At 38.5% G+C, this 26151-nt stretch overlaps 1 protein-coding gene across 3 annotated transcripts in view; it reads left to right on the forward strand.

Annotated features, from left to right (window-relative positions):
- The window catches only part of CCDC60 (coiled-coil domain containing 60), a 198531-nt gene that overhangs the window by 88484 nt on the left and 83896 nt on the right, over positions 1-26151 (forward strand). For all 3 annotated transcript variants that reach the window (XM_051972899.1, XM_051972898.1, XM_051972900.1), the window contains exons 2-3: positions 2973-3041; positions 11067-11146. In XM_051972899.1, the coding sequence (XP_051828859.1) occupies positions 2973-3041; positions 11067-11146 (149 nt within the window). The remainder of the gene's footprint in view (positions 1-2972; positions 3042-11066; positions 11147-26151) is intronic.

The raw sequence follows: 26151 nt of genomic DNA on the forward strand, positions 1-26151 counted from the left end.
GACAGCTTTATCTCAAAGGAGATAGCTTGTCTGTAGTTATTTATCTCCATTCCAAATAAAAATATTTCCAGGGAAATATTAATAAGCCTTAGGTATAGCTCAAGTCTAGGGTTCCCCAAAAATAGGTAACATTATCTCAATTTCTGTGTGAGCACACAATGGATATTAGGTTTGGGATATGAATCTTTATTTCATCCACCATAGAAAATGGATAACATCAGATGGATTTACAGGGGGTTTTAAAAAACATATCAGAAACACAAAACATTTAAATATCCCATTTGACTTGATTGATGGATGAATGAATGGATCAAAGGAAATGAATGAATGAAAATGCATTTACTGTGTCAGGAACTAGGCTAAGTTACAAATATAAAAAGCAATAGAGTTCCACAATATGTTAACATTCTGATACCATTCATATAAGGTTATAATGACCAGAGGGATGTTTTAAGGAGTGTGCTGGAGCCAGATCTATCTTTTTTTTGGACAGGGTCAGGAACCAAGCCCTCGAAGCCATGATAAGAATCAGTCTCAAGTCAAAAAAATTATTTCTATTTTTAGAAACTATTTTAACTAGCCTTTTTTCTTCAAATTACCATGTATCAGGCACTATACCAATTCAAAAAAAAAAGGTGTAGTCTTTTTTCTCAAAGAGCTACATTCTAATGATGGAGATATTTTTTGTATTTATCACATCTTCATCTCTGAATATATTCTTTCCTCTCCCCTAATCTTGTAGCAAAGAATTTTTTAAGGCATAAAACAACAAAATTAACTAACCAACAGATTCTAATAATAAATAGTAAACCATACCCATAGTCCCCCATCTCTGCAAAGAAGAAAGGGAGGTATGTTTTTATCTTTGTGATCAGACTTGGTCATTATAGAAACACTATGATCGGTTTTGTGGTGGTAGTTCTTTCCAGTGATCTTATTACAATTATGTATTTTAACAAGCATTTATTAAACACCTACTAGCCATGAACAGTATAGAAAAGGGGAGCTGTGACAACTCATTCTTTATTTACATCCAGCACTTACCAGGACTCCAAAGTCTCTGTGGTGTAAAAGTAGCTTCTGGAGGAAGCTCCTATTGCAGAGTAGCTCAGGTCTTTTATATGGAAGGGAAAAGAAAGGAGACACTGCTTTGGTAAGCCTGACTTTCCCAGCTATGAGAAAGAAATCAGGAATTAGAAGCCCAAGGAGCTGAGAAATTGGAGTGTTTTAGGCTAGAAGAGAAGACTCAAGATTTGAGATGGGGGCTGAAGCAAGATTTCTGAGAAATGGTGAAAAAAAAAAAGAAAGGAGGGGGAAGGAAGCTAAGGAACATAGAAATGGGTATTATTGAGTTAAAAAAAAAAACAAATTCTGGGCTACAATAAGAATGTCAGTGGAAATGTATTGGATTTTTTTTTAACTTGAACAGGCAAATACTAAATATGTAACAATCTCAGTAAAGTTCTCAAATATGAATTTACATTTTGGTAATCTATCATTATCAACTTTTAATCCATTGCCCAACTGGGTAAAAGGAGGATTGCCTATCCTCCTCTTTCCCCAATTGTTGGATTTTTGCCCATATCCTTCAATGCTAATAACAGTTTGTGGTACTTCAAGGTCCATAAAGTCAAAATTTACCCTGACAATACTGTGAGGTGGACTGTGTATATATTGTGCCCACTTTACAGATGAAGTCACTGAAGGGTCAAAGAGATCGATTAATTTGCCATAGGTAATTTGAATTGAAATTAAATCAATGAATAATCATGATAGTCCATTTATGTTTTTTGGGGACCAATGGAAATTTCTTACCATCCTATTTCTACAAGTCAGTATAAAGAGGATATGTGCCCTGAACTGTGCTAAGCAACTAGAGCATACAAAGAAAGGCAAAAAGTAGTCAGTCCCTACCCTCAAGGAGCCCACAGTCTAATTGGGGATATAATATACAAAAATTAGGTTCTAGACCTAGGCACAAAATATAGATGTTCTAAATTGGCAGGAGGAGAAGGAGAAAGGGAAAGGGAGAGGAAAAAGATGCCAATAGAAGATATTTCAGGGAAGAGATACTAATGAGGGAGAAAACTAGCGGCTTCTAACAGAAAGTTGGATTTGATGTCTTTTGACTCAAGTGGGAGAGAAAAACTGCAGTAGCTCCCTGTTTGTGGTAACAAGGTGGTAAAGTAGATAGAGCACTGGAAGGGGCTGGAAAGCTCAGGAAGATAAGGACAAATCCAGCCTGAAACACTAGTTGTGTGACCCTGGGCAAGTCACTTTACCTTATGTACCTCCATTTCCTCATTTGTCAAACACGAAAGGAAAGGACAAATCATTGTAGTATCTGCCAAGAAAACCCCAAAAAGAGGCCACAAAATATTGGACATAACTTAGCAATAGCAATTAGCTTCAAATACATAAATTTACATAAAATACAAAATCCTAAGCCTCATATACAAAGCTCTCATCAATCCGACTCTCTTCTACCTTTTTAATCTTACTTCATATTGTAAGTTATCGTCTGTATATAGAGCCCATCTTCTACCTCTGTGCACTTTCATAAGCCTTCTCCTATACCTGGAATGTTCTCTCTCGTCACATCCACCTTCTAGAATGTTTTACTTCCTTCCATGCTCAGCTCAGGAACTATTATCTACATCAGGACTTTTTGATCCCTAAAGTCCTCAGTGCTTTAATCCTCCTAAAAATTGCTTTGTATTTGTATTTATTTGTTTATGTACATATTGTATCTCCTGGGTTTTGTGAGGGCAGAAACACTTTCCTTTTCACCTTTGATTCCCCACCCAGCACTGGAACCAACACTGATATAGGGAGTACTCAGCAAGTGCTTATTGAGTTGAGTTGAGTTGTCATAATGAATTGATTTAATCAATTTCAATATCCCTCCTTTGATTCACTCATTAGTCATTCGTGGCCGAGATTGTTGTTTATGCATCTTATTTTCTTTCCAGATTACCAAGAATGAAAGCTTTGCTATAAGTCCAAAGGATGTGGAAAAGACAAAGATTAAGATCACAGAAGTAAGACAAAGAAACATTTCTTTTGTGTTATATTGAAATCTGTAGACTTGTCCATGGGCCTGTGTTGGGTGGGGATTCATTGAAACCTGCTTTCCCTGAAACCCCAGCAGCAGATCCGTTTTTCAGAATATGATGGGGCAAAATTTCTAAAGGCTTCTTTTGGGTCCCATTTAGGGATAATCGCCCCCCTCCAGGTTCTTTCAAGAAGAGGTATGAATAGAATCATAAGATTTGACCCTTGGAGAACATTGAATCCATCTCCTTTGTTTCAAATATGAAGAATTTTAACTCCCAGATGTTAAGTGATTTTTCCAAGATCACACAGATAATACATGACAGATCTAATATTGTACTGAGTTGCATTAATTGAATTGAATTGAACTGAAGAGGGGAGAGGAATAGGTGTGATACCTGGGAGGGCTAACATTATTTTTTCATTGAATTCACTAATGTAGAATCTCAGCCCCGAAAGGGACCTCCAACTCAACCAATAACTGAACAAGAATCCTCTCCATTACATATCCAACCTAGCCCTCTGATGACCTGCATCAGAGAGCTCACTCACTATTTCCCAGGGAGCTCCTGATCCTGTTGGACAGCTCCCATCACTAAAAAGTTCTTCCTAACATCAAGCTGAAATTTTCTTCTTCTTTACAACTTCCATGCATTGCTTTTGGTCCTGCCTTCTGGAACTAAGCAGAACAAAATGAATCCCTCAGCCAGGTAACATGCCTTCAGATATGTGAAGAAATTCAGGTATCCAAATAGAAAGAGTGCTGAACATGGAGTCATGAAAATATGAATTCAAATTTGGCTCAGATACTTACTAGTTGTGTGACCCTGATCAAGTCACTTAATCACTGCCTCAGTTTCCTCATATATAAAATATAGGAAATGGACTCTATGACTTCCCGGGTTCTTTTTTCAGCTCTAAATGTACGATCCAAAGCAACTGAGGAGATTGCGTAAAGAACAAATATATATTTTGTTTGGGACCAAACCAAAAAAGGGACCAAAAAAGGAAATATATTAAAAGCAGAGAAAAATAGTATGGTGGTATGGATAGAAAACTGACCTTGGAGTCAGAGAATTGTGTTTGGTTCCCACCTCAAAAGCAGACTGGCTTCACAAACTTCAGAAACTACTAAAAAAGCAAGCTAGCATTTATACATCCTGTACTATGGGCCAAGCCTTGTGCTAAGTGCTTAGCAAATAACAACCCTGTGAGAGAAGTGCTGTTATTATATTATTGAGGAAACAGAGGCAAATTGGCTTGCCCAAAGCCACACAGTTAGTTTGAGACTGAATTTGAATTCAGGTCTTTCTGACTCTAAGTTCATCACTCTTAACCATTGAACCATCTAGCTATAAAACAATCCATCCCTTCCTCTCTCTCACTTTCTCTCTCTCCCAGATCCATCCATCTTTCTATTTACCCATCCATCCTACTCACTAGTTAAATTTTTATCCAGTAGAGATAGATAAGTAACTTACATTGAGTATCATTTGCCTGGCAAGTACTTTCTCTTTGGTAGAGAAAGTCTCTTCATTCAGAATTCCCTTTGCTCATGTAATCACAGCCAAAAATTAAAATCAAAGCACTTTATAACCAAATTCTGACATACGTGTATAGTCTAGGAAGGTAAGCCACAGTTAATTTCCCAATTTCATGTCAAGCCTATTCTACAATTTGGTTTTTAAAAAAGACCTCTCTTCTTAAGAATCTACTATGTTCTAACCACTGTGCTAAGCACTGGCAATACAAATATAAACCAAAAAATTAGTCTCTGTCCTCTATCCTCAAGGAGAAGGCAACGAGGTTACCTTCTAATAGGAGCAGACAACACAGAGAAGAGAACTGGAGTCAGGAGCAGAGTAAGAGGAGAAAGCAAAGGAGCTTTGAATTTTCCTGGATTCACTCTATAAGAATAAAATGAGGCAGTATGTCCTGTTTTAAAGTTAACTTTATGGTAACTTAAATGGTCTTTTAAAATGGCATTGCCTTGAATTTTACATCCATGTCTGTGTAAATTGGAAAAACGAACAATATTCACATCTTCATAAGGTATATGCTGACTCCAGACAGGCTGGTAGCATAAGCAATAGTATACTGGACTCCGAATCAGAGAAATCTGATTTCCAATCCTCCTTTTGACACTTATTGGTTGTGTGATCCCACAGCTAATCCATTTAACCTCAGTTGATCTCACATATCACTCTAAAACCAGACTATTATTTAAGTTAAATCTTTAAGAACATGTATAATCCATTTGGGCTACCATTTTTTAAAGCACATCACTATCAAATGCTGTTCTTAAAATGATCAGATGAGAAGTAACTCATTTGTGCTCATCAGTAGTGTTAAGACTTGTCATTTTCATTGGGTTTATTTGAGCTCTTAAAACAATGCCTGGCACAGAATTGTGGTCATCATAATAAAGCAATTGCCATGTAGGGAGGCTAGGTGACACCACAGCATGCAGAGTGCTGGGCTTGGAGTCAGGAAGACTCATCTTCTTGAGTTCAAATCCAGCCTCAAACACTAGTGCAGCATGATCTTGGGCAAGTTACTTAACCTTGTTTGTCTCAATTTCCTCATCTGTAAAATGAGATGGAGAAGGAAATGGCAAATCATACCAATATCTCTGCTGAGAAAATCTCAAATGGGGTCACAAAGCGTCAGAAACTACTAAACAACAATCTAGCATTTATGCCTCCTATACTATGGGCCAAGCATTGTGCTAAGTGCTTAATAAATATTATCTCCTTTAATCCTGATAACAACCCTATGAGAGAAATGTTGTTATTATCCCCATTTTATTATTGAGGAAACAGGGACAAACTGGGTTACGCAATCACACAGCTCGTCTGAGGCTGAATTTGAATTCAGGTCTTTCTGACTCCAAGTCCAGAGCACTAATCATTGAACCACCTAGCTATAAAACCTAACCCATTTCTTCCTATCTTTCTCTTTCTCTCTATCTCTCCAAGATCCATCCATCTTTCTATTTATCTACCCATCCATCCTATTAGCTAGTTATCTTTTTATCCACCATAGGTAAAGAAGTAACTAGTTATCTATAATCCATACATTCAGCTGACCATCTCTTCATCTACCCATTCATCTATCTATTAGTTAACCAGCTAACTAGGAGTTAGTAAAAAAAAATGTTGAATTTTAAGTTCCAACTTTAATATTTACTAGAATTATGATTCTCTGGGGAAATGATCTCACCCCTCTATTTCCTCATCCATGAAATGGGTAGAATAATGTTTGTACAACCTAGGTTACAGGGTTGTTATGAAGAAAAAAGTTTTGTCATGCCATAAAGTGCCATAGAAAAGGGTGTTATAACTGCAGTCATAGAAACAATGAATATGGCAAGGGATCTGCTATATATATAGCACACCACTATCAAATGCCATTCTTAAAGTGCTCAGATCTATATCTTAGTCAATAAGCTTCACAGAGCGTCTTAAAACTCACAGAGCTCATGAGTTTACATAGCTAGTGAACTTAAAAAATAAGATTTGAATCTAGGTATTTCTAGCATTCTAAGCCCAGAATTCCAGTCTGCTGTGCCTGGAAGAATTTAAGATCCTTATCCTATGAATTGTAGATATACTCCAAAGGAACTTATCCAGTTATCTCATCATGCATGTCCCACAAAACCATGGAACTATTGATTCCCAGCTTCCTGAATTTTTGGTCTAAGGCCAAAGATGGTCAGTAGACATCATTTATAATACCTAACTGCCACATACATTCATCTATCCTTAAACCATTTGTCAGAATTAGCCAAAACTTGAGAATTTGTCACAATTCTGTGAGTTTCTGGAAAAGCTCAGAAGATTTGGAGCTATAAAGGTACCTTATCTAGACATCATCTAGGCTAACCTTTGAAGATGATGAAACTGAGACCAGGGAAGTCAAATGCCTTCATAGACTCACAAAATCTCCAAGTCAGAAAGTCATTTAAGTCCAACCAAGACCTGAACAAATATTGTCCATATAGCTTGTCTGATGTGGGGTCACCCAGATTCTGAAGATTTCCAGGGAATGGGGGAGGGCTGCATCTCCTCCAGAGAAAGCCAGGGCCACCTTAGCAAAGCACTCATTTGCTACGATATTTCTTGCCCCAAACAAGTCTTCCTCTTTGTACTTTCTACAATGATAGTAAAGGATCATAGATTTAGAAGCAGAAGGAGGGAAAGAAGCACTTATCATGTGCCGAGCCCTATGCCAGACACTTTACAAATATCTCACATGATCCCCATAACAAATCTGAAAAGTAGGTGCTATTATTATCTCCTTTTTTGTTGAAGAAAATGGGACAGAGTTGAAGTGACTTGCCCAGAAGAATCACATACTAATACATATCTGAGGTCAGATTCAAACTCAGGTCTTCCTGACTCCAGGCCCAGTACTTTCTCCCCTCTAACCCCATAGATTTATTGAAAATTTCCAGCGAAGCAGACTGCTTGCACTTGAAGGTCTTCCAGTAAGGGAGCCAGGCTAAGTCTCAAGACAGCCTATTTCAGTACTGGACAGCTCCTCTTGTTCTGTAGGTTTTCCTGACAATAAGCCTAAAGCTTCCTGTTTTCTGATAGCTTTTTGCTCTGCCCTCTAAGGCCAGCAGAATACAGCTAATTCCTCTTCCTTGAGCCAGGAAGACAGCCAACAGGAGACCATGATCCTGATCCCCCCTGAGTCTTCTCTTTTCAGAGATAAACATGCCTCCTTTCTTTCATCTGGTCCCAGATACCTGCACTTCCTCCCCCTTACAACGGCTATGAGGCTCCACTGAGAGTTCTCTGCCAGCCTTAAAGTGGTTCTAATTGGCATCTATTTTCCTAGTAACACAGCTTGGAAAAGGGTAGGATGCAGCCACCCTTTAGCTCTTGAGGCCTCACTTCCATTTTCCACTTAGAAGACCCAGAGCAGCAGCACTTTTAAAAACAAGAATTTTGCCTCTTTTTTTTTTAACTATTTCAATTTTATTACAATTTTTTGGTTTTGTTTCACTTTCATCTCCACCTATATCCCAACCCCTTCTTCACCCATTCACCTCGACTATAATCTTCAGTAAAGGATAAAAAATAAAGGGGGGAGTTAGGAAGGCAATTTGGTATAATTAACCAACACATTAGATGCTAGATTAAAAGCTAAAAGGGATCTTAGAGGTCATTTATCTCAGTCCCTTCATTTTACAAAGGAGGGGAATGAGGCACAGAGAAGTAGGCATTTAGCTAATAAGTGTCTGGAGCTGGATTTGAACTTGGCTTCCTAGAATACTCTTCCACCACACCATCTATCTGCCATCGATTAAGTCTCACAATATAGACGGTGTTCCACAGACATAGTACCTCTTACAGATCAATGTGGCCACAGGAGATCCAAGTATGGATCTCCCCAGACTTATAGCTCATAGTTCTCAGTTGTATCTCATCAACCCTCCACCTTTAAACAATTTTTGAATAGTAGCTTTCTCCACTTTCTATTAATGAACATTCACAATACTTAATTCTTGGCATTTCTCTTTATTAAAAAAAATCCAGTTAAGTCTTATTACAGAAGAATTAGTTCAGAAGAAAGAAAATCTAGAGAATAGTTCCTGAAAATATGGGACTGAAAAAAACTGCTTTTATTATCAAAAGATAACAGCCAATTAGGTCTCATTGATACCTGTGGGTCCAATAAGTGAGCATCGCCATCAGGAAATCTGCCCTGGTACAAATAAGGAGAAGCATTGACAGCAAAGCCCCTAAGTAGGGCAGGAATGGACGCCTGGCCAGTTATGCTCCTTATCCCAGTGGAAATATCTCAGGATGAATCGAGAGACAGCATCAGAATATCAACAGACATTTACATGGCACCTTTTCTGGGAGAAGGGGAAGGATAACTGAGGTCAAGCCTTTATTGTGGGGAATTCTCAATAGAGAAACTCCTGATACCAATACAACTGCTCTCCTGAAACTAACATTCTTTTTTTATGTTCCAATCATTCCATATTCTTTATTTCTTAGGAGTTTCTTTTTTATTTGTTTTAGTTTTTTCACTTAGTATTTTTTCCAATTACATGTAAAGATCATTTCAATATTCATTTAATAAGATTTTGAGTTCTAATTTTTTTGTCTCTTCCTTCCCAAGTTAGCAAGCAATCTGATATAGGTTATACATGTATAATTATTTTGAATATACTTTTACATTAGTCATATGAAAGAACAATCACAACAAAAAGGAAAAAACAAAAAAAGTGAAAATATTACATTTTGATTGATATTCAGACTCCATAGTTCTTTCTTTGAATGTGAATGATATTTTCCTTCATGTATCTTTTGTAATAATTTTGGATCATTGTGTTGTGGAGAAGAGCTAAGTCTATCATAGCTGATCATCCCACAATGTTGCTGTTATGTGTTCAATGTTGTTCTGACAATTTACATTCTTAAAGTGCTGTCTAGAGCACTGAGAAGTTAAGTGATTTGTCCATGGTCACACAGCTGTTGGTATCTCAAACTCAGATCTCCCTGACTCCAAAGCCCACTCTCTCTGTGTGCTTATTATGTCATTCATTCATTCATTCATTTTTAGTCATCTAAAATTACTCTGTATGATGTAATTGAGAGAGGGAGAGAAGGAAGAGGGAGAAGAGAAAGAGAGAGAAAATGAAGGGAGAGACAGAGAAGAGGAGAAGGGGAAAGGAAGAGGGACAGAGACAGGACAGGGAGAAGAGGGAGAATAAAAGGGAGAGTCCTGTCCTGGAGGCCTAGAAAACCTAAGTTCAAGTCCCACCACTGCTACAAAATGACTGTGAGACCTTGAACAAGAACCTCAACATCCCAACGCTCTAGATCTGGCTTCTTAAACTTTTCCACTTGAGACCTTTTCACCCAGGGAATTTTTATGTGACCCTGTGTACATAAGTATATAAAATAGATATACAAATAAACATTTACTGATAATAAATTATTATTTTGGGACCCACACATTCAGTTTTGAGTCCCAGATGGGGTCATTCTCACAAGTTTAAGAAGCTGAGTTCTAGGAAACTCTGAAACTCTTAATTGAAACTATATTGTTGAGAGGCTAGACCATCTGCTTTGGTAAAGGTAGTTTGCTCATCTGGAGGATGTACCTGTACCAATGAATCACAGGTCATAACCCTATGCCAATTTATTAAGTGTGTCAGTCAGCCAACACCATCATTCAATTGAAACAGCACTCTCCAAACTTAGCAATTACTTTAATGGCCAAGTCCAATGGCCTGCTCTCGACACTATTTTAAAGAACCTCTCAGAAGCTTTTAACACCATCAACCACATTCTTATCGATCCTTTCTTCTCGGGGTCTCTATGACATTGCTCTCTCCTAGTTCTCATCCTACTTTTCTAATTATTTTTTGATCTTCTTTTCTGAACCTTCAGATAGATCATGCCGCTAACTGTCTCCCAAAACTCAGTCCTGGAGTTCTTTATGTTCTCCCTCAATTTTCTTACCTTGGGTCTCACCAGCTCCCATTTCCATAGAGATGCCAATTAGAGCTTCTTCTGAATCCTAGTCCCATATTATTAAAAGCCGTTTTACATCCCAAATTTGGGATTTCAAATTCAGCATTTTCAAAACAGAATTCATTCTATCTCCCCTGCAAAATTCTCCCCTCTTCAAAACTTTACCATTACAGTTGAAGATACCATCGTCCTCCCATCACCTAGGAAACCTCAATTTATCTTCCTTGACCCCTCACCTGTACTCATACAAGAAGTCTAGTCTGTTGTCAAATCTTGTGATTTTTAAATAAATAAATAAATGCAATAGAGACCCTTGGTGCAGAGACTAATTACCATTTGGATAGACATGGGTAAGGGCAGACACTCTGTGAAGGTTATAACAAAGGATTGGGGTCATTTAAACTCTTTTAAATACAGAATTTAAGCCTGAGACAGTAATAATCTAGGTCCAGCTGTTATATTTACTCAGATGTCTCTTTTTTTTCCTTATTCATTCTGATGGTTTCACATTAGGATAGTCCAGGACCTGGACAGAGCTTTAGGTACATGGAGAAGGAAATCACAAACCTCAAGAAAGACCTCCAGCATAGCCGGTAAGAGAACTCACTGTGGTGGTATGGGTGTGCCTTGAGGCCGGTCCAGTGCCTGACATAAGGCAAACACTGGATGGATGTTTTTAAATTGACCGATTCATCAAAGCAACATTTATTTCTAATTTTTCAAAAATTCATGTTTTATTGATGCCTTTCATTTTTATATCAGTAATGTCCAGATTTACCCTCTTCACCAAGAATCTCTATAGCTTCCCTTTGTAGTAAATTGACACAGTTAAGCAAAAGTAACCAATGTGATGATCATATTTGACAGTATATGCAATGTCCTGTGTCCCCAATCCCCGACTTCTTTACTGAAAGGAAGGAAGTGGGTATATTTTCTACTGGTATCTACTACCTCTGTGACCTTAACAGGTCCTTCAAGCTCCTTGGACCTCAGTTTTCCTCATCTGCAACATCAATGAGGTTAACTAGATGGCTTCTGAGATCCTTTCCAGATCTATAATTTTGATAAGATTTTTATTTGAATTTTAAAAAATTATTTTTGCATTTATTTAAATCTGAATTGAATATATTTTGAATTATTTTATTATAAGAACAGTAATTTGCTCTTGTTCAGTCATTTTCAGTCGTGTTTAACTCTTTTTTAAAAAATTAAAGTTTTTTTTTAATTTTCAAAACATACGCATGGACAATTCTTCAACATTAGCCCTTGCAAAATCTTGTATTCTAGGGGCAGCTAGTTGGTGTAGTGGATAGAGCACCAGCCCTGAAGTCAGGAGGAACTGAGTTCAAATTTGGCCTCAGACACTTAATACTTCCTGGCTGTGTGACCCTAACTGCCTCAGAAAAAAAAATCTTGTATTCCAATTTTCCCCTCTTCCTCATTCCCTCCTTCAGATGGCAAGTAGTCTAATATATGTTAAACATGTAGAAATATATATGAAATTCAACATATGCATCCATATTTATACAATTATCATTCCGCACAAGAAAAATAAAATTAAACCAGTAAAAAAAAAAAAAAAAAAAAAAGAGTGAGAACGAGAGCGAGAGAAAGAGAGAAGCAAAATAAGATGCAAGCAAACAACACCAAAAAGAGTGAAAATGCTATATTGTGGTCCACATTCAGTTCCCACGGTCTTCTCTCTGGGTGTAGATGATTCTCTTCATCACTGAACAATTAGAATTGGTTTGACTCATCCCGTTGTTGAAGAGAGCCCATGTTTAACTCTTTAAGCCTCTTCTGCTTGTCCTCAGAGGGCAAAACTAAGGTTCATGTAAGGAAAATTTTCCAAAAATTAGAATGAATATGGAATGGACCCTTGGCAAGTAAGTGATGAGTTCCTTGTGATCGGAAGTGTTAACACAAAGGTTAAGTGATATCTTGGCCTATATGTTGCAGAGCAGACTTTTATTCAGTAGAGAGAGTATGGTTCTGGGAAAGAACCCTATCTTTGGACTCAGAGGGTCCTGGGTTCAAATTTCAATTCTGTCATTTCTACCTATGTGACTTGGAGCAAATCATCTTCTCTGATCTCATAAAGAGGAGAAGGGGAGGTGTCCACTAGATAACTTGTAAAGTCCCTCACAACCCTAAATCTATCACTCTCTACCAAGATGGTCTCTTAGTACTTCCACCTCTGAGATTCTGTGATCACCATCACACCTCATCTCCCTTGCCCTGCAAAGAAGTCATAAAAAAGTTGGGATCAGAATTAATTAAAATTAGAGGAGAAATTCTCAAAGTATGGTCCAGGATCATAGGGGTCACAGACCTTTTCATGCAATCTACAAGGTCATATTTTTACAATAATACAATAATTTCTAATATAATAAACATGGATAGATATAACCCACATAAACAAAAGCTCTTTGAATGGGAACCCTCAATAATTTTAAGAGTATAAAGAAAAACTGAGATCAAAACAGCTGTTTTAGAGAAGTGTGGAGTGGCCGGGATTCACATAAAGTGCATAAGAACAGAGATCAAATTCATGCCTGGAGTAAGGAAGGCATGAGTTCAAATCTGTCTTCAGACACCTATTAGCTGTAGGACCTTGGACAAGTAACTTCTGTTTGCTTCAGTTTCCTCATTTGGAAATGGGGATAATAAAAGCCCCTATATCTCAGGGTTGTTGTGAACATCAAATGAGATGGTTTTAAAATGCTTTCCATCATGCCTGGCATATAGGCATATTTTTAATGATAATAGCCTCTTAATTTTCAAAATAATGCAAAAATAGTTTTCAACATTTACACTTGCAAAACCTTGTATTCCAATTTTTTTTCCCTCTCCACCTCCCCCTCCCCTAGACAACAAGTAATCCAATACAGGTTAAACATGTGCAATCCTTCTAAACATATCTCTATATTTATCATGCTGCACAAGAAAAATCAGATCAAAAGGAGAGGATGAGAAAGAAACAAAACAGACGACATCAAGAAAAACGATGAAAATTATATGTTGTGATTCACATTCAGTCCTCATAGGTCCCTCTCTGGAGGCAAATGGCTTTCTCCATCACAAATCTATTGGAATTAGCCCAAATCACTTCATTGCTGAAAAGAGCCACGTCCATCAGAGTTGCTCATCACATAATCCTCTTGTTGCTGTGTACAGTGTTCTCTTAGTCCTACTCACTTCACTTAACATCAGTTCCTGTAAATCTCTCCAGACTTTTCTGAAACCATCCTGCTGGTCATTTCTTACAGAACAATAATATTCCATAACATTCATATACCATCATTTATTCAGCCATTCTTCAACTGATGGGCAGCCACTCAGTTTCCAGTTCCTTGCCACTACAAAAAGTACTACTATAAACATTTTTGCACACATAGGTTTTTTTCCCTTTTTTATGATGTCTTTGAGATACAGACTCAATAGAGACACTGCTGGATCAAAGGATATGCACAACTTTGATACCTGGCATATAGTAAGTAATATTATTATTATCTTGAGCTAAAAGGAACCTCAGAGACCATCTGGTCCAGATGAGGCAACTGAGGCCCAGGGCTATTAAGTGATCTCTCCAATTTCACACCAGTAATAAGAATCAGAGATGAGAATTTAAATCCAGGTGTTCTACCTGTCTTTAGAATTTGCTGGTCATTTGGGTAGATGGGTAACACCTGCGAGGTGATGCTTTTACAAAGATTACCTGGTCAAAAACCAGAGATGACAAATTCAGATGAAGAAACCCACTCTTTCCTTGCTCGTGTCAATGGGTCTCTGTATCTCAGGAGTCAGGGGATCATTTTTCTTTGGCTAGAAAGAACAAGCCTTTCTTCTTAGCACTTAAGCAACATCTTCATGGGTGCAAATTTAATTGGGTGGAAGTGTTTAGAGACAGTGCCCTAGGATTTAATGTCATGATGTATCACAAAGATGGCAACCCCTGCAGAGTCTTCCCTAGAGACCGCGTGAAGGAAACATTATTAGCTCAGCAGTTAGAGAATTGGGGCTGAAATCACACCTTTGATGCTCGCTACTTAGATGGGTATGATCTTTAAACTTAATTCTCTGGATTCCACAGCAGCTAGGTGGCGCCATAGTGCATAGAGCACAAAGTCCAGAGTCGGAAAGATTCCCGTTAATTGAGTTCAATTCTGACCTCAGATACTTACTACTATATAATGCTGTTTGCCTCAGTTTCCTGAGCTAGCATCCTTTCCACAGGATGCTTCCAGCGCCAGATCTAAGATCCATGCTCACACCTCATAACTTTGAAGCTGGTTCTGGGGGATCCTCAGGGATCAGATGGTCCCCTGATAAAACTTCCAAGAAAACCCAGACAGGCACTATACAAACTCCTGCTTCCCTGCCCCCCTTCCAAAGTCAAATGTTAAAATGCTAGGAGCTAGAAACCTCAGACCATTGCATCAAAGCTGCTACTGGTTTCTTTGCCCTTTATCCTTTTTATTCAATCAACAAGCAAACATTCATTAAGTACCTACTATGTTCTAGGCACTGTAATAGTCTTTGAAGATAACAGACAAAAGTGAAATCAGTCCCTACACCTAAGGAATATATATTTTCACACTATTTTTTACTAGTGCCCTTGGGGAGTGGGAGGGAACATGTAGCAACTGATCAATCTTTGATAAGATTTGAAAGAGATGTTGCAGTTGAGTGATTAGAACAGATGCTAAACCCTCAAGGGGTTGAGAAGTGTGTGAGTAGAGAGACTGGAGGCAACTGCAGTATACAATTGGTTTTTTTTCCTAGAAGTTTGTCTATAATTGGAAGAGAGATTTAAAATGGTAGGTAGCTCAGCAGGAAGATAGAATCAGATGCAGTGTTTTTAGAAATGGGGTGGGGGGCTATAAGCCGTGCTCCTGGGAAGGTTAAAGTTGGGGTATCCCTTGAGTTCAAGAGTTTGGAGAGTCCCTGGATAGTGTGTAAGCTTAAGTCCAGTGCCAAAGGGATGAGATCCTCAGGAAGGAGAGAGCTGCCCAGATAGGAAGAAAACCAGGTCAGAAAAACAGCAGGAAATTTTAAAGCTTCTCAGGGGCTGCTGCATTTCCAATCGAGGAGGATACAGGCTTTGGAAAATACCAGGAGACAGGGAGAGATTGACAATTACAAAGGGATCCTTCTTTGGAGAGGCGGGGGACACATCTAAACACCCACTTACAAGATAGCAAAGGGCCAATACCAGTCTTTTGGCATAGGAGGCCTGCTTGAAGGGAATCTACATCCTCTATCTACTAGGATCCAACCTCAGATACTTATGAGTTCTGTGACCCTGGGCAAGTCATTTTATCCTGCTTACCTCACTTTCCTCATCTGTAAAATGGACTGGAGAAGGAAATGCCAAAGCGCTCTAGTATCTCTGCTAAGAAAACCCTAAATAGGGTCATGGGGAGTTAGCCATAACTGAAAAATGACTGAACAGCAGCACCAATGATCCTTCATTAAACATGAGTTGGATGCTCAATTGCTGACATTTTCCAGATGACAGGAACGGTTTGATACACTTGTAACTAAAACTGTCTGGTCTCCTGACTGTATGAGAAGCAGTGGAGTCCAGTATTTGGAATTTATAAGCTCAGTTCAAATCCAAACTCTCCTTTTTACTGCCTATGTGACATTGCTTGTCAAGACCTCAGTTTCCAGACATCTTACAGATTAGAGAAATGATTTAATGAGAAAGTTGTAAAAGAGGAAACAAATGTGACCAGCAGTCAGATCCCCTGTGGGAGAACTCCTGAATGCCTTTGATATCTAAGAGATCAGTGACTTGGCTTTCAAAGGAAGCACCCCATTTTTGAGCAAAAAAAATGTTCAATGGTAACGACCCTTTTGAAAAACTTATAAATTAAGGGAAGGATCTTGGTGTGTTTCTTGGCCTGAAACAAGCTACATTCATTAATTCGGATGCAATATCCCTTTAAAAATATATCTATTATCTCCTCCCTAACGAAACCCCTCAAATATTGATTGAGTGATTGAATGTTTCAGCTGTCCTTCCAACTCAATAACATCCCTCTGTGTTTTCATGGCCAATTTCACACAATGCTGAAAAGAATCAACTCTAATGGCTTCCCTCTTCCCCTGTTTCCCTAGGTGTCCTATTATGCTGAGCCACCTAGAAAAGACTGGCAGTATCCATCCCACCTGTGTTGACATGAACATTGGTAGGGTGTCACCTGTGGTCAGGAAGGAGTGGGGGTGGTGAGATGGGAGCTAACCATAAGTGTCTGACTCGTTAGCCCGTGACACATTTCCCATAAAGCTTTTCCCATTCTTTCATGGGAATATGTATGTACTGGGTGGTGATGGTTGTTTTTAATAAACATTCTTACAAGGAAAACAGCAAGACATTGAACCTAAAGACATGATTTAGCCATGGCAGGGTTTAGTTACAGGCTGCTGCAAATAAACAGAAACAAATTACCCCTGTCAGACCCCAGCAGGGTGCAGATTAAGAGGATGTTTACAAGTTGTGTAGACCTCACTTCTAAGCAACATTTGGTCGACAGCAAGAAATTAAAAAAAAAAAGACTTCTATAGATCACTCTAAATTAAGGCATTGCTCAGCCCAATATTTAATGCCTACTACGTGCTAGTTTATGTGCCATGGGATTATAAAGAAATGATGTTATTTAGATACGTCCAACTTTCTGTGACATCATTTAGAGTCTACTTGGCAAAGATACTGAAGGAGTTTGCCATTTTCTTCTCCAGCTCATTTTACAGATGAGGAAACTGAGGCAAACAGAGAAAAATAACTTGCCTAGGGTCACACAGCCAATTAAGTGTCTGAGGCTGAATTTGAACTCAGATATTCCTGACTCTAGACCAAGTGCTCTAGCTCCCTACTGATTCCTCAAATAGCTAAGGAAATTGTGAGGTCCTAGATACAAGGATTTGTGTTGATTGGGTTTTTTTGGTATCCATGATATAATGAACAATATCTGATATATAATAGTGATTTCCCTAAATGTTACTCCCCTACTCATTAAACCCCAGAGGGCTCTGTATTTCCTCTATTAAATTCAAATAATATAGACACCTCTGGTTTTGGAAGTTCTCCAGAACCTTCCCTCAATCCTTTTCATCCTTTGGGACCTGGGAGACTTATGTCTCCTCTTCACACAAAACACTCCACCTCTATCTCTGGATTGATCCTAGATGCTCCCATGTCTAGATTTTGCTCCCCATTTTCAGCTCTACCTCTTAGAATCTCATTTTCTTCAAAGTCCTGCCCAAGTGACAACCTGCTACTAGGTCCTTCCAGCTGTGAGAGTCACCCTCCCAAATCGCCTTGATTTGTAATCTATGTATAGCGTATATCCTCATGTATGGACCATGTCTTATCTCTCCTGGTTAGACACTAAACTTCTTGAAGGCAGAAACTATTTCATCTTTGTTTTTACATGCTCAGCACAACAAAACAGTTGTTTATTGATTGATTGGTTAATAAATACTGGTTGGTTGATGCATGAGACAAGACAGAAAAGATTTACATAACAATACAAGAGATGCCATGATGTGTTACTGTCAGAGATAGAAAATGGCCTTAGATCATATATGCTTTCTGTCTCTATCTCTATCTCTCATTCTCTGTCTCTTTCTGTCTCTGTCTCTCTGTCCCTGTCTCTCTCTGTGTCTCTCTCTATCTCTGTGTGTCTCTCTCATTCTGTCTTTCTGTCTCTGTCTCTCTCTGTGTCTCTGCTTCCATTTCTCAGTCTCTCTCTGTCTTTTTCTCTGTGTCTCTCTCTTTCTCTCTCTGTCTCTGTGTGTCTGTCTCTGTTTCTTTGTCTCTGTCTCTCTCATTCTCTCTCTCTTTTTTTTCTCTCTCTCTCTCTTTCACACACACACACACACACACACACACACACACACACACAGTATCCCCACATTTCACTCAGAAGGCCACCAGGGCTTTGCTCAATAGGATTGCACAAGGAGTCAGCAGAAGGGACTAAAATCCACATCTCCCAATTTCCACCCTAGGGATGTCCCCCATCCCATCCCCCAGCCCATGCTGTCCTTAGTGAGAGTGCCTCCATTCCATTCCAGGGTGGCCCTGAATCTTTGCTCTGTCATCCTGTGACTCAAGATCAATCTCTTTCCCTCATGCCCCCGTGATCATGGCCCATCCATACAGCACAGAACCTCTCCTTTTCCACACTGAATTCTCATTCTCATCCCCAAATCCAAAACTCCACTTCAGGATTTGTTTAGAATCATTCATCATGCCCAGAAGGTCTTGGGGCAGCAGACGGGCCGAGAGCTGACCCAGTTGGTGAGATGTAAGCCTCTACAGAAAACCTTGGGCTCTCCTATCCAGAGCAATATTAATGATTCCCCAGCACGTGCCATCAAGGCAAGAGCGTGGCTTTTTGTCCTTAGCTGGAATTTATGGAGCGTGGCTGCAGACCCAAAGGCCGAGCCACGGCTGCAGGGCAGCAGCAGCATCGCCAAAGTTCATTTCATTTTTATTATCTCAGAGGCCGAGAGTATTTTCCCTGTTTCTCAGGATTTCCTGTGGGGATCTGACACTTCTGGTTAGCTACAGTTCTAGGGGCAGGTTTTCTTCTCTCACTCCCATGGATCACTGTCTGCTTCATGTAATGTTCTCTTAGAGGTGGGAGACACCTGAGAACAGGGAAGGTCAGGACTGGGAGGGATCTTAGAACAGGGGATGTCAAGGCTGGGAGGGATCTTAGAAGAGGGGATGTCAAGGCTGAGAAGGGCCTTAGAACAGGGGATGTCGGGGCTGGGAGAGTTCTCTATAAAATGAAGAGTTTGGTATCAAGTAATTTCTGCAATTCTTACCAGTCCTAAATCTGTGAACCCAAAAGGTTTTTCAGTGCTTGTAAATAAGACTCCAAATTCGGGAAGAGCAGACTGGCTCCTTTTCTGGGGCAAAGACCCTTTCTCTAAGCAGGCTGGTTTGTTGAAGGATTGATTTGATACCAGTAGTCAGGCTGACACCTCTAGGGAGCTAATCTGATTACATGGAAGGATTGATGAATCTGGGGTCCTGGGTTCAAGTCCCAGCTTTGTCACCAGTATCATCTTGGACAAGCTATTTCACTTTTCTGGACCTCAGTTCCCCGCCATCTGCAAAATGAGTGACATTGCACTAGATCTCCTCCAGATTTATGATGAACAAATATTTATTGAGCTCTTACGGTGTGCTGAGCATTGAGATACAAAGAGAAAGAGTGGGACAGTCCCTGTGATCAAGGAATTAAATTGGGAAAGAGAGAGATTTCAGCTCACAGTGGATAGATGGAAAGGTCCAAAGCTGAGGAGTCAGCCATAGGCCTGATGGCTTGCTCTAGGGCATGGAACTGACATGAGTGACAAATGACAGTGACTAAGGGCTACAGCTAGGAGGTGCCATAGTGCATAGCTCTCTGGGCCCAGAGTCTAGGAGACTTATCTTCTTGAGTTCAAATCCAGCCTCAGACACTTACTAGTTGTGTGACTCTGGGCAGGTCCTGTTTGCCTCAGTTTCCTCATCAGTAAGATAAACTAAAGTAGAAAATGCTAAGCTCCAGTATTTCTGCCAAGAAAACCCCAAATGCGGTCATAAGAAGTCGAATATGATTGAACAAGAAAAGGATTTATTCATTGATTGTTGGTTGATTGGTGACTTCTGAGATCTCTTCTTAGCACTGTCTGTGATTCACCAAATAATCTATAATCTCATTCATAAGGGCATACCTTACAAAGCTGGAAATCAGCACCCTTTCCCCCTGCCCTCAGCCCACCATTCTCTAATCTCTGACCATCACTGGGGCCATCACCCTTCATGACTGACCCATCTTCTTCTGCCCTCCTTTATCTGGTGATATCATTCCTTGTAATGAATTTTGTGAAGTTCTTCTTTTGAATTGTGATAATGAAATGTGATCATGATAATAAATGAAATGAAATGAAAAGCTCATAACTAGAGTTTTCCATTATACTTTGGGTGATCCCCAAGTTCAGTTATTCAGAGATGTTAGAGTTCCCTGACTCAACATATCAGGATTCACTTCCCAAGTGAAAGCCATATAGAAGTAGCGTCATGCTAAATGACAATTAATTCTAAATTTGTTCAAGGAACAATACAGTAATGGATGGAACCACATGTTTTACATGAAAACTTTAATTCGCTTAATGAACATTTTACCCATTTTAAGGACATATAATTTCTTTTTTTCTCTTGTACATTTTTTTATTTATAGCTTTTTATTTACAAGATATATGCATGGGTAATTTTTCAGCATTGACATTTGCAAAACCTTTTGTTCCAATTTTTCCCCCCTTCCCCCCATCCTCTCCCCCAGATGGCAAGTAGACCAATACATGTTAAATATGTTAAAGTATATATTAAATATAATATATGTATACATAGGACATATAATTTCTAACTCCCACCTAATACACACACACACATACACACACACTTAGTTACTTTTCTATCTAACCCTCATTAGATAGAATACTTCTTTGCCCCAGACAATAGAGAAAGATGTCCATCACTAAATCTACTTTGACAGTGTAGAAACTTTCTCCTTCCCCAAAGAACAATTTTCTTTCAAAGGTCTAGTTTGAAGCAGAATCTTCAAATCCCAAATTGAAATCTTCTCCTCCTAGAGTCAAAACTTTCTAAGCTGGAAAACTGTTAAAATGTCATCACAAAAGTGTGGATGACTTTGTATCCATTAAAATTATGATAAACTAAAGTTCCAAGCATCATCAGTTTCCTAGGAATGTATAAATTTACCCATAAATAAAATCTCAGCTTCCTCTGCAAAGCTAAGACCCCAAGTGGGAGAAACAATTCTTTTTTATAGTTTGGAGGAATACAGAACAAGGTGAGGAACAAGATATGATCGGTAAAAAGAGTTTCATATCATGAATGGCAAAATCAATATGATTGCTTACAGATTTGAGGTGATAGGGGATGTGGTTGGTTGGAAACTAGGAATGAAGGGCTAGCAACACTCCCCTCCTTTCTACTTGTGACTAAAAATGTTTATTGTCTGTCTTTACCTGCAAGGTTAGAGATAAGAAATCAGATTTCTTCATATAACAAACCAAGACATCCTTGAAACATAGCTTGCTGGTGTAAATTTATTAGCCAGACTCACATCCCTCAAGGATAACAGACTTCCTTGAGGGGAAAACAAAACAATGATTAGCAGAAGAACTTGAATTTCTAAACTTACCTCATTACAAGACAGCAAAGTTTCTAAATTAGGTAAACAGACAAAGAATCATGACTTAGGTAGTCACATGACAAAAATCAACTATAAATAGGATCAATGAACAGAAAACAAAATCAGTCTGATCATTTCAATTGTAGGGTTAGCCAGTCAGTTGATAAACATTTATCATGCACCTATTATGTTCCAGGCATTGTGCTAACCTCCACAAAGAGTCAAAGACAGTCCCTGTGTCGTCAACAAGTCCACAATCTAACCATAAACAAGCTATATACAAGATAAATAATAAGTAGTTCATAGATTCATAGTTTTTTCTCTTGTACATTTTTTTATTTATAGCTTTTTATTTACAAGATATATGCATGGGTAATTTTTCAGCATTGACATTTGCAAAACCTTTTGTTCCAATTTTCCTCCCTTCCCCCCATCCTCTCCCCCAGATGGCAAGTAGACCAATACATGTTAAATATGTTAAAGTATATATTAAATACAATATATGTATACATAGGACATATAATTTCTAACTCCCACCTAATACACACACACACATGCACACACACTTAGTTACTTTTCTATCTATCTATTCCATCACTAAATCCACTTTGACAGTGTAGAAACTTTCTCCTTCCCCAAAGAACAATTTTCTTTCAGAGGTCTAGTTTGAAGCAGAATCTTCAAATCCCAAATTGAAATCTTCTCCTCCTAGAGTCAAAACTTTCTAAGCTGGAAAACTCAACAAGTCCACAATCTAACCAAAACAAGCTATATACAAGATAAATAATAAGTTGTTCATAGAAAGAAGATAATAGAATTACGAGGGGTTAGAGAAGTCCAGAATCGAACACTTTTTCTTTCCTGACATAGTTACCTTCACATGTAAACAAATTCCATTTACACATTATTTCTGCTGGTTGACTGATTCTGGGAATTTTTTTTTCTATAAAAATATGATTGCCTAAAACAGCATCTTAACTGAGATGAGGAAAAGGGTTGGGTTCCATCTTTTATTCTAAGATGATAAGGGGCTAAGACATCATGCTTTTTGAAGAAGAAATAACAGAAATAAGGAGAGAAAGTATGATAGGTGTCTTCAAATATTTGAAGCACTTGAAAGGGGATTAGCGTTTGCCTATTTGATCCCATAGGGAAGAAAAAGAAGCAATGAGCAGAATTTTCAGAGAGGCAAATATTTCACCTCAGTGTGTAGAGAAAAAGTACAAAGGTGAAAGGAATCTTGGTGGCCATTTGACCCAAACAATATCTGAACAAATCATTCACACAATCACAGAACTAGATTTGGAAAGTCACCAAAACTAACGCTACTCATTTGAAAGATCAAGGAAACTTGAGTTCTCAAAAGTAAAGTGATGTTCTCAAGGTGACACAGGGAATAGATAATGTTGGATTCCCAGCCAAGTCCCTTAATTTCGTGTCTCCTGGAGGGTAAGAGTAAGAAGAAAAGATATTTTTTAAAGCATCATTTAACATCCCCATCAAGTATCAAAAAGACATTCCCTACTCTCATGGAGCTCACATATATACCAGATATAGACAGGATATATTGGAGATAATTAACAAAAGCAAAAGACTAGGTTATCACTATTGAGGCAAGACACTACAGCCTTCTGGTTTATAAACCAGTTATCAGTAAAAAGCAAATTTAAACCTCCACTTGTGAATCCATGGCTTTAGCAGAATTTATCTGGATCTCTTTAGTAGCATCGTTCCTAGACCTGATTTTAAGAATGTTTCAGAATCCACTTTTCCCATAAACTTCTTTGTGATGATATTGGATCATAGATCAGAGCTCTAGAATTGAAAAGGAACTTAAGAGGCCACTGAGTTCCACCTTCACATTTTACTGATAAGGAAACAGAGGCTGAGAAAAATTCAATGACTTGCGCAGGGTCATTGTGTCAGAGTAAGTATCAGAGGTGGGACTCCTTGTCCAGTATTTGATCCACTACCTCCAGTGGGGGCTCATGTTGGAGATAGAAAATTTAGATAAGACTATGCTCAAAGGGCTATAAAACTATGTATACCCTTTCATCCAGCAGTGTCATTGCTGTCTCCATATCCCAAGGAAATCATAAAAGAGGGAAAATGATTCACATGTGCGAAAATGTTTGTAGCAGCACCTCTTTTTGTGGTAGCAAAAAATTGGAAAACATATAGGTGCCCATCAATTGGAGAATAGCTGAAAAGTTGAAATATATGAAGATAATGGAGTATTATTGTTCTATAAAAAATGAAGAACACTGATTTTAGAAAGGCCTGGAAAGATTTACATGAACTGATGCTGAGAGAAACAAACAGAACCAGGAATACATTGTACACAATACAACAAAAATGTGTGATGATCAATTATGAAAGATTTGGTTCTTCTCAGTGATTCAGTGACCTAAAGCAATCCCAATAGATTGGACAGAAAATGCCATCTGCATCCAGACAAAGAACTAAGGAGACTGAATGGAAATCAACACATGAGATGTTCACTTCTTTTTCTGTTGTTTATTTCTCCCATGGTTTTTCCCTTTTTGCTCTGATTTTTCTCTCCCAACATGATTCATAAGGCAATGTCTGTTAAAAAAAAACATTTTTTAAAGAAAATCTAGATAAGATATTCTATGCTCTCAAGAAGATTGAATTAAAGGAAAGGAAACATTACCATAAAAATTACAACAGATCTGCCTATTACGCTGTGATGAAAGGTTCCAATCAATACTTAAAGGATCCATGATCTCATCTGTGTAATCAACTCTCCAGGAACAGATATTTCATATCTCCTTTTTGATATGACCTGCCTTGTCCAAAAATATTTATTACCTAGAGACCAACATACAGGTATGACAAGCCAACCCCTTTTATAACTCAGCTACTGGCCAGCCACACCAGTCATCACTAGGACATTCTTTATTTTCTTTTATTTAAATTGTAATTTTTCTCTTACTACTCTTCCTTTTCTTTCTCTCTTCTGCTATGAACCAGAGACTGTTGATGTCAGTGGTTAAAATGTTTGACATTCAATCTGTAGGAATATTTTTTTCCTTCCAATTCAGTAAACATTTATTAATGTCGTCCTATGTGCCAGACACTATACTACAATACAAATAAAAATAATATTTTTGCAATACAAATAAAATACAGGAATACAAATAAAAAGAAAAATACCCTTTGTCCTCAAGAGGCTTACAATCTAATTGGGGAACACCACATAAAAGAAAGAAAAAGTATGTGGAGGTGGGTACACCACCTGGAATATTCAGATTTAGCCTTCCAAGAGAAAGTTGAGAAGATAGTGAGTATCAAAAACTGAGTCAAACAGACTGTTAATTGCAGAGGGCTGCAGATAGTGGGGGAACTCTGGATAAGGTGTAAGACTCTTCAGCCAGAAGGAAAGCTGCTATCTGTGGCCCTCTACAGCTTTTAATTAATTAGAGAGTTGTTGTTGTTGTTGTTTTTTTAAACACAGTATTGGAATCTTACTTTGTCTTCTGGGCTAAAGGGTCTTATACCTTAACCAGAGTGCCCCCACTATCTGCAGCCCTCTACAGGCAATGATATTTTAATTTCCAGTTTCAAATTTTAGAAATAAGCATCTGAATGCTAGATTGGGAAGGCATTTAATTGGAAAATGAGAGAAACACAATCCCTTCTGCCTAAATACACACAATGTTGACTTTAACTTTCATGCCTATTCATAGGATCATAAATTTAGAGCTGGGAACAATATGAGCCATTGTCTAACTTAACTCCATTATATCACAAATGAAGACACTGAGGTAGAAGAGAGAATTGGTTTTCTATCCATTAGATCTGACTGGAAAATGACTGAACAACAACAAAATATTTTACTCTGTGTTAGCTCCTTCATTCCTCACATCAACCCTAGGAGGCAGGTGCTTTTATTATCCCCACTTTACAGAGAAGGCACAGAGAAGTTAATTGACTTAAGCGAAGGCTGGATTTGAACTCAGAATCTTCCTGACCCCGACAAGCCCAGCACTCTCTCCACTAGGTCAGTTAGCTGCCTCAATAAGTCAATCAGGCATTTATAAAGTGCCCTGCTGCATGTCAAGTACCAAATTGGGTACTGGCGATACAAGCCAAGAATGAAAATCCCTTTTCTCAAGGAGTTCACATCTTTCACCAATCAATCAACAGACATTTCTGAAGCACCTACTATGTGCTAAGTGGCAGAGGTGTAACAGCAAACACAGGAAAAGTATCCAGCTGGATCCTGCCTTAAGCTTGGGATGCTAAAATATAGAATTGTAAAGGGAGAATATTGCAGCCCTGGGGAAGGGTCTGGGCTAAGGCTTTCTGACTTTCCAGGGAAGGGGTGTGTTATTGTTGTGTTTTATGGA

This window comes from Antechinus flavipes, chromosome 1, assembly GCF_016432865.1.
Source record: "Antechinus flavipes isolate AdamAnt ecotype Samford, QLD, Australia chromosome 1, AdamAnt_v2, whole genome shotgun sequence".
Lineage (NCBI taxonomy): Eukaryota > Metazoa > Chordata > Mammalia > Dasyuromorphia > Dasyuridae > Antechinus > Antechinus flavipes.